The sequence below is a fragment of the Geospiza fortis genome, unplaced genomic scaffold, assembly GCF_000277835.1.
Source record: "Geospiza fortis unplaced genomic scaffold, GeoFor_1.0 scaffold54, whole genome shotgun sequence".
In the NCBI taxonomy this organism is placed as follows: Eukaryota; Metazoa; Chordata; class Aves; order Passeriformes; family Thraupidae; genus Geospiza; species Geospiza fortis.
The window spans coordinates 15,671,164-15,685,395 of NW_005054301.1; the positions used below are offsets into that span (position 1 = coordinate 15,671,164).

Below are 14,232 nucleotides of genomic sequence, written 5' to 3' on the forward strand. Positions count from 1 at the left end.
TTCGTAAATGGTATGCAGTCCTTAAATAACAAATTTTCTTCAAGGTATTAAAAAAAGATGATCAGATGTGATCTGAAACATACCTGAGTATAACTTTTTTAATAAGTTGCAGCGTGTTAGAAAAGCACATTCCCTGTTTGTGCACAATGTCACTCTGACTTTGAAAATCACCAAATGAAATTGAGTAATTTTGCCATCTGGAAATTAGACTTCCCATCCAAATCTACTTTACATTGATTAAGGTATTCACCATTATATTTAAGCACCTGTTACATTTCTGTCCATGGAGGAAAAAAATCCAAGAATAGCACTTTGACAAGATATTTTAAAGGATTTATTGTAGTAAATTAGACCATTAATCTAGCTAATCCGGTATCCTGCCCTGCTTCAGAATATAGCTTCTGATTTGTACCTGCTCAGACAGTGAGTGTTATTTCTCAGGTTCATGGCAATTTGTCACCTGCCTTTTAAAACAATCTTGTCATGCTATTCTCAGATGCCAAAGTCATCCATTCTTTCAGAATCTAATTGTTTTCATTATTTATTCCCTTTCCTTTATATACTTTTTCAATCTAAAGGAGCAGCTGCTCACTGTTACACAACAAATGAAACAAGAAGTAGTATCTTGTTATCTGATTGTATCCACTCAGTGTTAATATGCAATTTGAGTAATAACTCTCTGCATCAAATCCACTAAAGGCGAGGGAAATGTTCACAGTGTTGATTGGAGACTGCAACAGGGGACTCCTGTAAGGAGTGTTTGGTGCTAATTGCAGAGTCATGGAACTACTAGCTTTAAGTACAACATAAAGTTAAGCAGACCTGAGTGACAAAAAAAGCCTGCCAAAAATGTCCAAAAAAGAGGCATTTTCTGCAACAGCAAGGGAGGGAATTCTGTCTCCTTTTTTCAAAATAAAAACCAAGCTAACATAATTATTCAGTTTATTGCAACAAAATTTCTATCCCATCTTTCCTTTTGAAATAATTAAATTCATTCTGTAACTATGTTAAACATGATATGCAGTGCTATTGCCTGGATAAGTTTTAATGGTAGAATTTTTTAATGCCTTGCACTATTCAGATGGTAAAGAAAAGAATTCAAAAATGCTGAAGAAAATATATTATACAGATCATTCTACTGGAAATTCTAAAAATGCACCAAGTCCAGTAACATACAGCTTTTTACATGACAAAATAAAAATACCTGATTGATTAACTAGTCCAGTGGTATGCTATTCTCATAAGGAAAGACGTGAATTGTGTCCTCACCTGGTTTGAGTTTAGGCTTATTTGGAGGGGGAGGGGGATTTTTTTTCCTTTGTTAAGTGATTTAATACATACACAAATACATATATATATATATTCCATGTGTAAGTAGTTGCCTTTCCATTCTATTTAACCTTAACAACAATTAAATATATATTTGTTTGTTTTTTATTGTTCCTTCCATTATTCTCAAACCACAGCTGAAAGCAAGCCCACTTCATTATCCAGAATTAGCATGTCCCTAGACAGGTAGACTTGCTACCTATGAATAACTTCTAAATAATTAAACAAGATAAAATGAAACAGCCTGGAGCAAGTTCAAGATAAGGTCCTCAGCTCCGTCACAACCTAATGAGAAAAAGGTACTGAAAGCAATCTTAGGCTGGTGATTTCCAAGCAGCCTCACTGGCAAGGATTGAGGAATACTTAGATCTTGAGAGACTTTTCCTGTTACAAACTCTATCGTAATCTTAAATAATATCTTGTTACAAACAGATACTACTTAGAGGATCAATACGAGACGATTGGTTTTGAAGAAGTAGCCAACAGCAGACTTGCTCCTTTCTGCTTTCCTTCAATGACTAGTGAAGACTTGTGCTGGGTTTTGGAGAAAATGATCCTGAGATTTCAGAAGGGGCAGCTGATAAAATGTCTCAGTTTCCTAAAGAACAAAGAAAGATGGTTTTGCTTGAGCCCATTTATTTTCTCCCAAACAAAACAGTTTAGGCATTCTTTGAAGGCCGTTAAGAGTATCCAAGATACCCAGTACCCTAAACAATAGTCATGATGGCATGCCACAGAACTGCAACCACTATTTCCTTTTAAAAAGGGGTTGTGTATAAATCAATCCTATTGATTGCAGTCTACAGCAATCTGCCCTTCTTTCTGCTGTATCTTGTTGCCTACCTCTTACAAAGCAATCTGACCCTAGAGAGGGGTGTAACTCAGCATAGGTAATAAAGTTGTGCAGGATGACTACACTGTGATGCCAAAGAACATGGTGCTTCAGTCACTGGACATTTTGGAGAAAGAGTCTTGAGTCTTTCTGCCTGTAAGGCTTAACCAGGATAGAGGACGCTGGAGGGCTCTCTGGTGAGATGAGGCATGTGCAAGGTTGCATGCACTGAGCTGTTTACTCAGTAAAGGAGTGCACTCATTCTTGCATCCCATAAATTGTAGTACACACAGCAGCACATCATGCTAACTGCTGCTTGTATTTCACTGAACCATGGGCAAAGGAAGGATGCTCAGAGGAAAGGATTTTTCTTTTTGAGACATTTTGAAACACACAGTTTCTGCTAGTCTCTGAAAGGTCAACTAGAACTTGCATAATATTCCTAATTTTTGTGTTTTCAGCTCAAACTCCAAAATTACTGCTGTAGGTCTACTTTCGGATGAAATACAGTCCAAGCTCTCAAAGGATAGCCCTCATGCCATTTTCAGCCTGCATTCATCACCCACAATGGCATTTTGTAGTTGTAGTGTGGCATTTACCTGAGGTGCTGTATTCCAGCTGAAGGCCTTCATACAGTCACTAGCCTTATTGCCCATTCTTTCAATGGCATTCGAAGTAGGAACAGCCTCCCATGAAAAACTTTCAGGATCACTGAACTGAAAACATACTGTTGAAGAAGCAATACACTCATAGCAACCGGTCAGTTTCTGGTCAGTTCACAAATGTTAAATGCAAATTATGAATTTAATATATTGGAAATTTGTTTTGATTCCTTTGGACCTGTGTGAGTTGTTGGACCTGCAGAGTTTCTCCACTGCGTGCCTTGAAGCACTGAATTAGCATCAGTACTGCCCTTAAATATCTAATGCTTGCTTCAAAGTTTCCAGTTTAGACCTAAAATGGAAAGAAAAGAGGACACTAATTTCCTTCACAGTTATACTCTTTGTAAGGAGAATATCATAGCACTGTTTCTCATGAAAGTGAATAGACCTTTTAACAGCATGGATTGTGTTTTTGCAAGCTGAAGTGGATATGTACAGGTGGCTTTGCTCTAGAACCCTCTAACAGAGAAGAGAAACAAAGGATTTACTCCCACCCTTCAAAAGTTTGAAGTGGAGCCTCATCCCCATTTTTGCACACATGAGATAAGCTAGACAAGGTAGTACTGCAGCCCGCTTGGTGGTCAGTAATTTTTGTGTCAGGTGCCTTTATATATCCCTGTCAGTTCATCTGAGTCACAATTTGTATTACTACCTATTGTGCCAATTGCATACTCTTAGACACTTATAATAGCATTGTTCAGTCCCAGTCTAAAGTATCCCACTGTCCCTGTTGCAAACTTTAGACAGAAAGGTGCCAAACAGTGTGGTATTCACTTAATGAGATTGCAGCTCGACTAGAATTGAACAGTGTGGAATTTTAAGAAGGAAAAGAGCTTGTATTATTCTCTTAAAACAAGTGTGTATATGCATCTGTATGTGTGCACACAGACTTATATTACAACTCATAATAATTCCATGCCACTAATCTGCTTGCCTGTTCTTTCCTGCAGCCCAGATGATTTACTGAATGCACTGAATGAGGGTATCAGCCGTGCTGATGTGATCATTACATCAGGAGGTGTATCTATGGGGGAAAAGGTATGCAAAATTTAAGTTTGAGTTCCTACAATATATATAAGAATTTCAAACCAGAGTCTGTCATCCAAGCTACTACTTTTGTATTAATGTTTATTAAAAATGGACCTTACTTTTGTTGGAACACTTGCATGTGAATTACTTAAGAAAATAATCTTCAAAGCTCATTCTGTTCATTCTTGTTTCTGTAGTGTAGTTGACGTAGTACAAGAGAAACTTTTAATTCTTGATGTGTTTTTAAAGGTGTTTTTATTTAAGGAATGATTTATGTAGATTCCTTTATGAGGAAGGTGCTGGGTTAATAGCACATGAAGACAATAGACTTTCTTTTTAGAGCAGGTAAAATGTGGATAGATTTAAGGTACTTTGAAAGTACTTCGAAAAGCAACCTGAGTATATAAATAGTATTTCTTTTACTCACCACATCTGTTTCCTGAATGTGCCAAAGCTTATCTGTTACAAAAATAGTTTTATCACATTTTGCACCTGATAGTCCTACAGAGAATACATATGAGACCCAGTGAGCTGATATATTTGCCTTTTGAATCATTAACAGAATTGTTGATTGAGTTCCTGTTGATTATCCCTGTGCCAAAACCATCAAAGAAAATAGGGATACACAGATGCTGGTGGGGCATAGATGAACCTGCAGGACATTTATTAATCATGACTTATGCGAAGGAAAACTCAAATTACTTTTTGATCCCAAGCTGAATCTGTGAGTTTGGCAGGTAAAATAAACATCTTTTATAACTAACAGATACTAAAGACGGTCATTAGGAGGTGGGAAACATGAGTGCTGGTTTTGTTTACTTTTCTGAGTAGAAATCATATCATTGGATACGTACTGAAAATGGATAATGAATTAAACCAGTGCAAATAACTTCCAATTATTCCCATTGTCTCCAGTATGCCTAGAAAAATAATCAAGGACAAGTACTGGTCTTTAAATTGGGATTGTGGCAACATAGTGCAGACACAATACCACTAAGAAGTAGCTGAACTGCTGATTGGTCTTACAGACATTCAGACTATCAGCTCATTTCTCCCCAGTCTGAATTTGAGGCAACAACCTAAAGTCAATAGGCTCTACATTCCACTGATGATCTGCCCTCTGATACTGAGCTTTCTGCAGCTTTCTTCATTTTTAATGAAATAGCTATGAACATCCAAACAGTAAACAGAAAGTAAAGGAGGGGTTAATGCAATTAATAATTGAGAGTTAACACCTGGCTGAAATGAGTCGCTGCTTTCCCAGTACTTGAACACACACATGCACGAAAAAAAAGGGCTAACTGCCATGGAGTTTCAGATTTACTGCTTTCAAAGTCTGTCTTCACAGACGACTGCTATGGCCCAAGTCTTTAGCCTAAACACAACAGATAGGGTACTACATCTTCAGGCACAGCAATTGTCACTAAAGATTAAACAAGTAATTCCATTTGTTTTAATAACTGGATCAATCGTGTTTATGCAAAATTATTTAGCTTGAACTCATTCACAAACCACCCACAGTTTTTTATTTCTAAGTAATGTAAAACCAACTACTGTGAATTAGACCATTAGACCCAAGAAATTACAATAATTACAGTATCCTGGAAAACTATGATTTCTACAGTACAGTATTGATTTCAAAAGTAGTAGGAGATCTCTAAACCTACAACTGATAACTTCCATGGCAAAATTTAAATAACTTGATCATTTAAAGTCTTAGCTTTGAATCATAAAGGGTTTTTTCCGTCTTTGACATGGAGAATGTTTTAGTAGTAGGTATTGGTGGGGTGCTCTAAGATTCTGATGCTGTAGATGAATTTAAAGGAAATAAATGTTCTCTTGGAGTCAGGTTTGGCACCTAAATGAGTCTCTTCTTTACTTCTTCTTGTGCAAAACACTTTCTTTCAAATGCTGAAAATTTCCCACTGGGCTGTAGCACTTTCAGGATATGCAAATTTTCATCTTCACTTGATATTAATTAATTGCTTTGAATGCTTAGATGATGTAAAGCCACTTTGATGTTACTTAATTTTTTTTTTTAATTAAACAGGACTATCTTAAACAGGTGCTGGATATTGATCTTCACGCACAGATTCACTTTGGCAGAGTTTTTATGAAACCTGGGTAAGAAATCTTTCTGCTTAGGCAGCCTAGATACAGGCTACATTGGGCCAAATATCCTAGTGAAGTACTTCAGTAGATTTCAATTTTTTAGATATACTATAAAGCACAGAATAGATATATGAGGGAAAAGCAGCAAAATCAGTGCTCTTCAGATTAGTCATCATCTTTATGGGTGAAATTAACTGGAACAGAGATTTTTTTTTTTATCAGTAAGAGATATTTCTCTGATAACTGCTGCAAATCAGGTTTGGGGACTGGTGGGAAGCCAGCATGGTTTAAACATTGCCACAGCCTTCAGTGCAATCACAGAGCTCACATTAACATTACCATGAAATAAACAGGAAATATAAGGATATTAAATGGGCAGTTTGCTTAAAGAGTATCTCATTTCACTTCAAAATTTGCATTATTTATATTCCTACAAGCAGTTCCTTGAGAGAGGTGGAATGACAGGTAATTTGCAAAGCTTTTTCTAATTGGCATATTGAGCATAGTAATTTTAAAGTAAGCAGAGTCCTTTATGTGTTTAGTTTGCCCCAGAAAACTGTTTCAGCATTGCTTTTCTATGCTGTGGCACTGCTCATCAGTAGGTCTGAAAGCGTGCTCTGCAGAGAGAATGAAAATCACTCATGTTGAAAACAGAGAGTTCCCATTTCTCCACAGTGCAAGAGCAGAAAGATGTCTGCACCTCTGCCTCACTCCCTATGGAGGGCAGTTTGTTTGCAAGCTGGGTCAGAATGGTCCAGCGACCCAAGATCAAGCACAGCTTTGCAGAATGATTCCCTCTAGCCCAGAACTGTTGTCACAGAGCAGAGCTGCAAGTGGGTGTTTGCTGTGAAAACAGACAAATACTTTCACTGTCTCTGCGTACAGTCTGGTAAAGAACTGCGTGTGGGCTTGCTGCTTGTGCTGCTCCTACCACCACCTCCTTTGCACAAAAGGAATGAGTGAGGAAAAGCTTGTTTCTTCCCGTGGTGGATGTAGCCCAGGCATGGAAATTGCTCACTGCTTCTGTCATACTGCTACAACCGATGTAGGGAAGTCCCAGAAGCAGAATCTGCACTCCAGTCTCTGCTGCTGACAAAAATGGATAACTCAATATAGAGAATTCAGAGTATTAAATTCTGGTTCTGGCTTACTTGTAAGAGAACATAATTTTTTTTCTCTGGTGACTCCTCTGTAGACCTGCAGCAATGAACTTTAAAGAACTAGCTGGAAAAACTTCAAGAAATGGGGGTTTTCTCTTAAATGTCCCTTTTCAATTTATGCCACAAGAAAGGTTATTATTGCTACGAAAACATTTGCTCATTAGTTCTTACTGAGACTGTAAGCACTTTCTTTTTCATTAGCTGTAGTGCAACAGAAAATATTGTATCTTGGGTTTTATTAACTGCATCTTAAAAGATTGTAGATTGCAATTATTATATTGGGAAAAAATCCCTTGAGTAAGTTCCAAGAGTGAAGTCAGAATTTTTTGTATGCCTCTATTTGATGTGCTTCATGAGTGCAGGATGGTGCTTGGGATTTACCATTCCTCCACTTGGTCTGAAAGTTGCTGAGTTCATGTAAGGTTATCTTGTCTAAGTGCATTGACAGAAGGAAGTACTGAAAGTTTCTACCAATGATGGTGCTGAAGTGTCATACAAGAATTCAGAGTTTCTAGTAAATATGAATTAGCAATTCAATTTTTTGTCCATTGGTTTGTGCACTGGTTATAATAGTTGGAGGTCTGGCACATAGTTCCCATCATGTTAGAGGCATTTTGAAACAGGAACATCAAACACTAACTTCCCCTGTAAACTAGGATATTGATGAGTCTTAACAGATACAAAACTAGGTGATAATGATCAAAATGCAGCAAGTCTTCAAAGTTGTAAACTGTCATCTGCTGACCCGGTGGAAGTGGTCAGCTCAAGATAAAGCCAAGGAAACCAGCCTTCTTATTGCTGCTAGTATAGTTTCTAATGTTTGAAAGGATTATACTAATATAAAATTCTTTTTTCATGGATGAGTCCCTTCTCTTTGCCAGCCACATTCTTGAGCTGTCACATTACTGTCCTATTTGTGTAACAGTAATAGCCCTCACAGCAAGTCACCAAAATCACTGAGCAGCTCTGAAAGGCAGAGAGAGCTCTTCATTGATAGACCTGGGAGTCACCTGGCTGCAGCTCTGCCCGTGGTATCTGAATTTGTTCATCTGCAGACTAGCTGCTCAGAAATACTGCTTCCTTGTAGTACTGTTATAGAGACTGGAGTAAGAGAATTAGAGTCACCAATGTTATAAAAAATTGGGAACCCTTATATGAAAAACAAACACGGCTCTGTAATTGCATAATTCCAGTATTACTTCATTGCTATTTGGCTTCTAGCATGAAGACAAGATTTAGATTTTTTGATTACTAGTTCATTTCCTTTTAGATGTTTCCTCTCCAAATCTGTGTACTTAAAACTTCAGAGTTGCATATCAAGAAAAATTATTCTGTCACCATAAAGAGAGGATTATACTTCCAGTATGGAATAACCAGCAGGTTCTAATGAACTGCTGAGAGAGACATATCCTGTTTTTTTTATTTTCTTTTGCAAATGTTTTAAATAATAAAATAATGTTCAGTCAAATTCTAATGCAGATATTAAATAACTTCCTTTCTCTATAGCCTGCCAACAACTTTTGCAACTCTGGATATTGATGGCGTAAGAAAAATAATCTTTGCGCTTCCAGGTAAGATGTTTTGTGGATTACTTTTATTGCTGTGCATAGATGTCAGACATGAAACAGAATAGTGACACTTCACAGCACCTGTGTCTGGTGTTGGCCCCTAAGGAAGGTACCTGTAAGATTTTCTCAGAAATTTCCAGAAGATATGGACTTACAGGGATGTGCTAAGGAGTTCTTTTTTGTCTCTGTCCTCAGAATTTTCTGGTACAAGTCTTAGGATTTCTTCCATCCAACAATTTCCTTCTATTTTTCACAGGGGTGTTTTTTCCTACAGCTCCCTGAACCTTCACCATAAATATCCTGTGGGTGTAAGTCAGTGCATCCATTCTGACATACTGAAAATGGAGACAAAAATGAGGGAATGCCAAGGAACATGTCACGGAATATTTTTGTTTATCATGCTCATGCTGTGGAACCAAAAGAGGGCAGCACGGCTGCACCAATGCTGGCTGTGTGCCCTGGGAAAGCACTTGTTTAGAATAGAGATTTCTTTATGGATTTCTGTCCTTCTAAATGAGGAGGAATTTATTTTATTCTTATTGCTCTGATTTTCCATGAATTTTGACTACACAAGCAATCCCTGATTGCTTGGTAAACTGGTGGTTTTCTGATTATCTCTAGTGCTTCTACCCTCTCTTGCTCTAGTTGCTGCAGTACATTTTCTTACAGGGGAGAGATCAGTGGAGCATCCATCTGATCACAGTATTTATTTTAAAACTGTTATCTAGGGAAGTGCAGATACATAAGACAGTGGTGTTTGACAGGTGGTCATACACATCTTTTGTGAGTCAACAGAAAACATATAAATCAGTAGAATTCTCCTCAGAATTTGTCCTAAAGCATTTCTCTACTCTGTTAGGGAACTGAAAGTTATTCTTCCCTTGGTGTCTGGGAACCATTAGTCATGAATAAAGAGCCCTGTGAGGGTAGAGCCAATAACTATGCACAATTAACTCTGCTCCAGCCCCAGACAAATGTAGGCATAGGACAAAGGTAGCAGAAGAACAGAGGCAAATGGTGAGGCCTGAGGAACATGGGGCAGTTCTGGTCAGAGCAGGACCTCAGCACACATCATCCAGAGTGTAGCTTTCAACAGGTGGACTTGCCACACATCCCTTGCCACACACCTCTGCAGTCTGTGCTGTATGCAGCACATTGCATGGAATGCTCTGTAGAGTCCTTTAAAATGAAATTGCTATAAAACATAAGTTCACTTTCAGCATTTCAGAGTAAACCAAGAGGGCATCACCACCAACTGTTCTTTGTCCTACAGGCAATCCTGTGTCAGCTGTTGTCACCTGCAATCTCTTTGTTGTTCCTGCGCTGAGGAAAATGCAGGGCATCCTGGATCCTCGGCCCACCATCATCAAAGCCAGGGTAAGAAGCTTGTCGTCTATTTAAAAATTCTCACAAGATGTTGAAGCACAGCTCTTTGGGCTCTGAAAGACTGTTGTGTTTGTGGAATCTGAGCCCTAGACTAGTTCTGGCAATGGAAGGACGTTCACACAAACAGAGGCACATTCTCAGTCTCTGTTAACAGTAATATTCAGTCCTGTAATGTTTTAGAGTTAGATTGCCATCTAATGGAGTGAGATATATAGATGCAGAGGCAGCCATTTGCCAATCAGGCAGCAAGGACAATCCCCTGTTTAAAAAAGACATTTGTTTTAGGCTATGGTAAAAAGTGCAGAGTAATCTACGAATATCTAGAGCTGGATAGTTCTGTATTAGCAATAGAAAATACAAATTTTAAAGCTTTTGTTGAGTTATTTATATAAGAAACCCACATGACCCTCACCCTAAACAATATAAATTCCTTAAACTCTTCTCACTTTTCTAATAAATCATGGAGAGTGCAACTCTATTTAATATAGATTTAAGGCATGTTATTATAATGTCTTCTTCTTCTGTTTTTGATTCAAATAAAGTACCAAGGCATACATCAACTTTTGTAGTTTTCTCAGTGTTCTTGGCTATGCACTTTTCTCTTACAGCTTATCCCGTGTCTCTTTTGCCTTCCTCAAGCATACAGATTTTATCTCACAGCTAAAATATTCTAAAAGAGAGAGCAATTTGCAGTGACCTTCACTTTTGCATGGATTTTCCATTATGAGCCATCTCCTGTATGTCTTTTCATTTCAAAGATTGGCCATTTTCCTTTTGTCAGAGCTAGGAGGATTTTGAATGCAAATACCATTTTTATCTTTCTGCAATGTAATCCAAAGAGACCGGGCTTTTTTTTTTCTAGAGAAATACTATCTGTAAACTCTCAGTAAAGGAACAGTTTTGGAATATTCCACTTAATGCACAGAGACTCCTTCAGATACTTTGATATTGTAATATCACAGTTGTATTTCCTTAAATACTGCAGTCTCTTAAATACTGCAGTCTCTGCCTTCTACAGCTTTTAATCTTGCACTAGACACCATCTTACCTCAAAATGCAAGTTTTTGAAAAGACTGTTTTTAGGGAAAATCAACTGAGCAGATTATTCCATTATCTTAGACAGTGCAATGTGAATGCATGAGGTGTTCATCCTTTGTTTTTTAATCCTACAGTTATCATGTGATGTAAAATTGGACCCCCGCCCAGAATATCACCGGTGCATTCTGACTTGGCATCACCAAGAACCACTACCTTGGGCACAGAGTACAGGTCAGTGCCAGTCACACAGACTGACAGACACTCACACACAGCCTTCCCTTCCTAAAGGTGTGTCTGGGAACAACCAAGAGTGTGCACAGGTTTTTTTCATAGAACCTACTTTATGGAGCCTGATTTACTCACACATTTGTGCACGTGCATACACATACATTAGTACAAAATTCAGTGCTCATATGGCTTGTCAATTTAACCATTAAAACATCCTTAATTTGAATAACCTGCCTAATACACATACGCACTACATGTGAATGCTTGAATATGTGCATGCATTCCTTTTTTTAAACATCCACTAAGCTTACTTGCAGTCAGGCACACTTGCTTCCTTTTGCTGTTGTGCATGTTGTACACAAGTTGGGGCAGAGGTAGGAGCAATACAAATAAAAGAAGTGTGATTTTAGCTGAACTGGAAAAGTAGGAAAGATAGCAGAGGCTATAGATGTTCTCTTAAAACAGAGTAAGGATTTATTAGTCATGTTTGCCACCTAGGAATACTTCTGAATACTCGGCTGCAGTTAAGGTAAATACTAGATTTGAATACTGGTTCAGCTATGTACTGCTAGAAAGCTGACTGTGACACTTTTGCAAGAGATTTATGTCCTTAAACAACTGTCTTTTTGCTACATCCAAATAGTTCAACGGAAAGCACCATATGTGAGGCTCCACAGGGAAAATATTAGTTCAGTTCTGGGCCCTCATTACAAGAAAGTCATTGAGGTGCTGGAGAATTTCCAGAGACAGGCAGTGAACCTGGGGAGGGGTTTGGAGAGCAAGTTCTGTGAGGAGTGGCTGAGGGAGCTGGGGTTGTTTAGCCTGGAGAAAGGAGAATCACAGGAGATCTTATCACTCTCTACAACTACCTGAAAGGAAGTTGTAGCCAAGTGGGGGTGGCAACAAGTGACAGGACAAGAGGAAATGGCCTCAAGTTGCACTAGTGGAGGCTCAGGTTGGACATCTGGAAGAATTTCCTCTTGAAAGCACTGTTGAACATTGGAACAGGCTGCCAAGGGAAGTGGTGGAGTCGCTATCCCTGGAAGAGTTCAAGAAACAACTGGACATGGCACTTAGTGCTATGGTTTAGTTGAAATGGTCCTGTTCTGTCAAAGGTTGGACTTAATGATCTTGGAGGTTTTTTTCAGCCTAAATTATTCTATTCAGAGAGAATAGAGTTAATCAAATTTATTCTAGAACAGGATATTAAAAACATTCTAGACTGTGCTGATTTAATGTTTGTATAACTGGAATAGGTGTACAAATTGAAAAATAAAGTAAATTCGATAGGATTAGCAATTTACTAGGACAAGATATATGGTACAGATAATGTGGAAGGCTGGATAGAAAAGCAATCAGCAAAGAGAATGATGGTTTTGAGAGCCAGTGCAGTGACTAAATCTCCACAGAGTTCTCTGTTTCCATCCACCTTGGAACAGCAAGACCCAAGCTTCATGAATAAGTTAGCCACACAAATACTTTCATCATAACAGCTTTTGTTTGTTGTACCATGTTGCAGCATTTGGAACTAACTGAAGACTGCACTGAAATTGTTCTGCCTCTCTCCTGTAGGGAATCAGATGAGCAGTCGTCTGATGAGTATGCGCAGTGCCAATGGACTGTTGATGCTACCTCCAAAGACAGAGCAGTATGTGGAGCTTCACAAGGGGGAGGTGGTGGATGTCATGGTCATTGGAAGGCTATGATGTCACCAGCAAGAGTGAAGCTTTGATGCATGTCCACATATCATTGACTGTATCCTGTAATATGCAACGGCACAGCTAGTTTTTCCGATTTGGATAAAAGTTGATCAGTATAGTCAACATCTTGAAATATATTTCAAATGGAATTTAAATAAATACCTTTTAAAAAAAAACTTTAAAACAAATCTTAACAAAGAAATTTATTCTGATTATATCAAAGCAACTTTTTCCTTTTCTTGCAATTGCTTTGTGTGTTCAATGCTAGTTCCAATAGCGGTAGCTTTTAGTAGACAGCAGTAGGTGCCTGCAGAACTTGTGTTTTTTCTCATCTTTAAGATACAACTACTTACGCTCTTAAAACAAGGCTGTCTGCTTATTTATACTAGCGTAGACAACACTTGGATTTCCCTTATTAGTATGCTTCATAACCGCTTCACAGAGAGCTTCTGCTTGTTCTTTATCTTGTATCTCGTGTTGATGTGCACAGTGCCAAAAGCAGAGTGGCTGCGCTGGGAACCCAATGAAGCCCCGAGGTTCTCCCACCTCGCCGCGCATTCAGGGATGTCTCTTGTCCCGGCAGCCACCCAGCTCAGTACTCTTGGGCAGTAACTGGATACCTTTTATTTCAACAAACAAAAAAATTGCTTCCTTAAGTGCTGACAGCCTTTTTAACCAATACATTTAAAAATGTACAGAACTAAAAACTAAAAAAATCAAAGACTGATCTTGTACAGATATTAGTGTTACCAGCATTCGTGTGGAAATTAAATGAGCAAAGAAATAAAACTAATGTTAAACAACTCTGTACCATAACATTTTCTGTAATGATATTGAAACTTAAATGAATAAAAAATCCTCAATCATTATTTAAAATTTCACCTGTTCAGCCTTGTTGTTTGAAACAAAAAACCAGTGATTTAAGAGGGTATTTGGGGTGGAGGAAGAGTGTAGGGAGGAAGAGAAATACTGTCCAATCTAGGGCCTTCCCTCATGTACAGTGTCATGAGTGAATTGAAACTACAGAGTGAGCTCTCTCTCACACTTCCCAAGGGACAAAACAGAAGCAGCATTTTGAGGTGGGGTGGGGTTGCAATCACACTAATCAAAGATGGAGAATATTTCTTTTCCCCATATAAATTGCATAGCATTTGCAAACAGCTCTTGTGCTCCGCTGTCTGAAATTTC

The 14,232-nt window shown here is 38.3% G+C and overlaps 1 protein-coding gene across 1 annotated transcript in view; it reads left to right on the top strand.

The window, feature by feature from the left end:
• The window catches only part of GPHN (gephyrin), a 195,926-nt gene extending 182,001 nt beyond the window's left edge, over positions 1-13,925 (top strand). The window contains exons 23-28 of the mRNA XM_031064763.1: positions 3,774-3,861; positions 5,903-5,976; positions 8,631-8,695; positions 9,966-10,069; positions 11,251-11,347; positions 12,917-13,925. Coding sequence (XP_030920623.1) covers positions 3,774-3,861; positions 5,903-5,976; positions 8,631-8,695; positions 9,966-10,069; positions 11,251-11,347; positions 12,917-13,050 — 562 coding nt within the window. The 3' untranslated portion in view covers positions 13,051-13,925. The remainder of the gene's footprint in view (positions 1-3,773; positions 3,862-5,902; positions 5,977-8,630; positions 8,696-9,965; positions 10,070-11,250; positions 11,348-12,916) is intronic.
• The last annotated feature ends 307 nt before the right edge of the window (positions 13,926-14,232 follow it).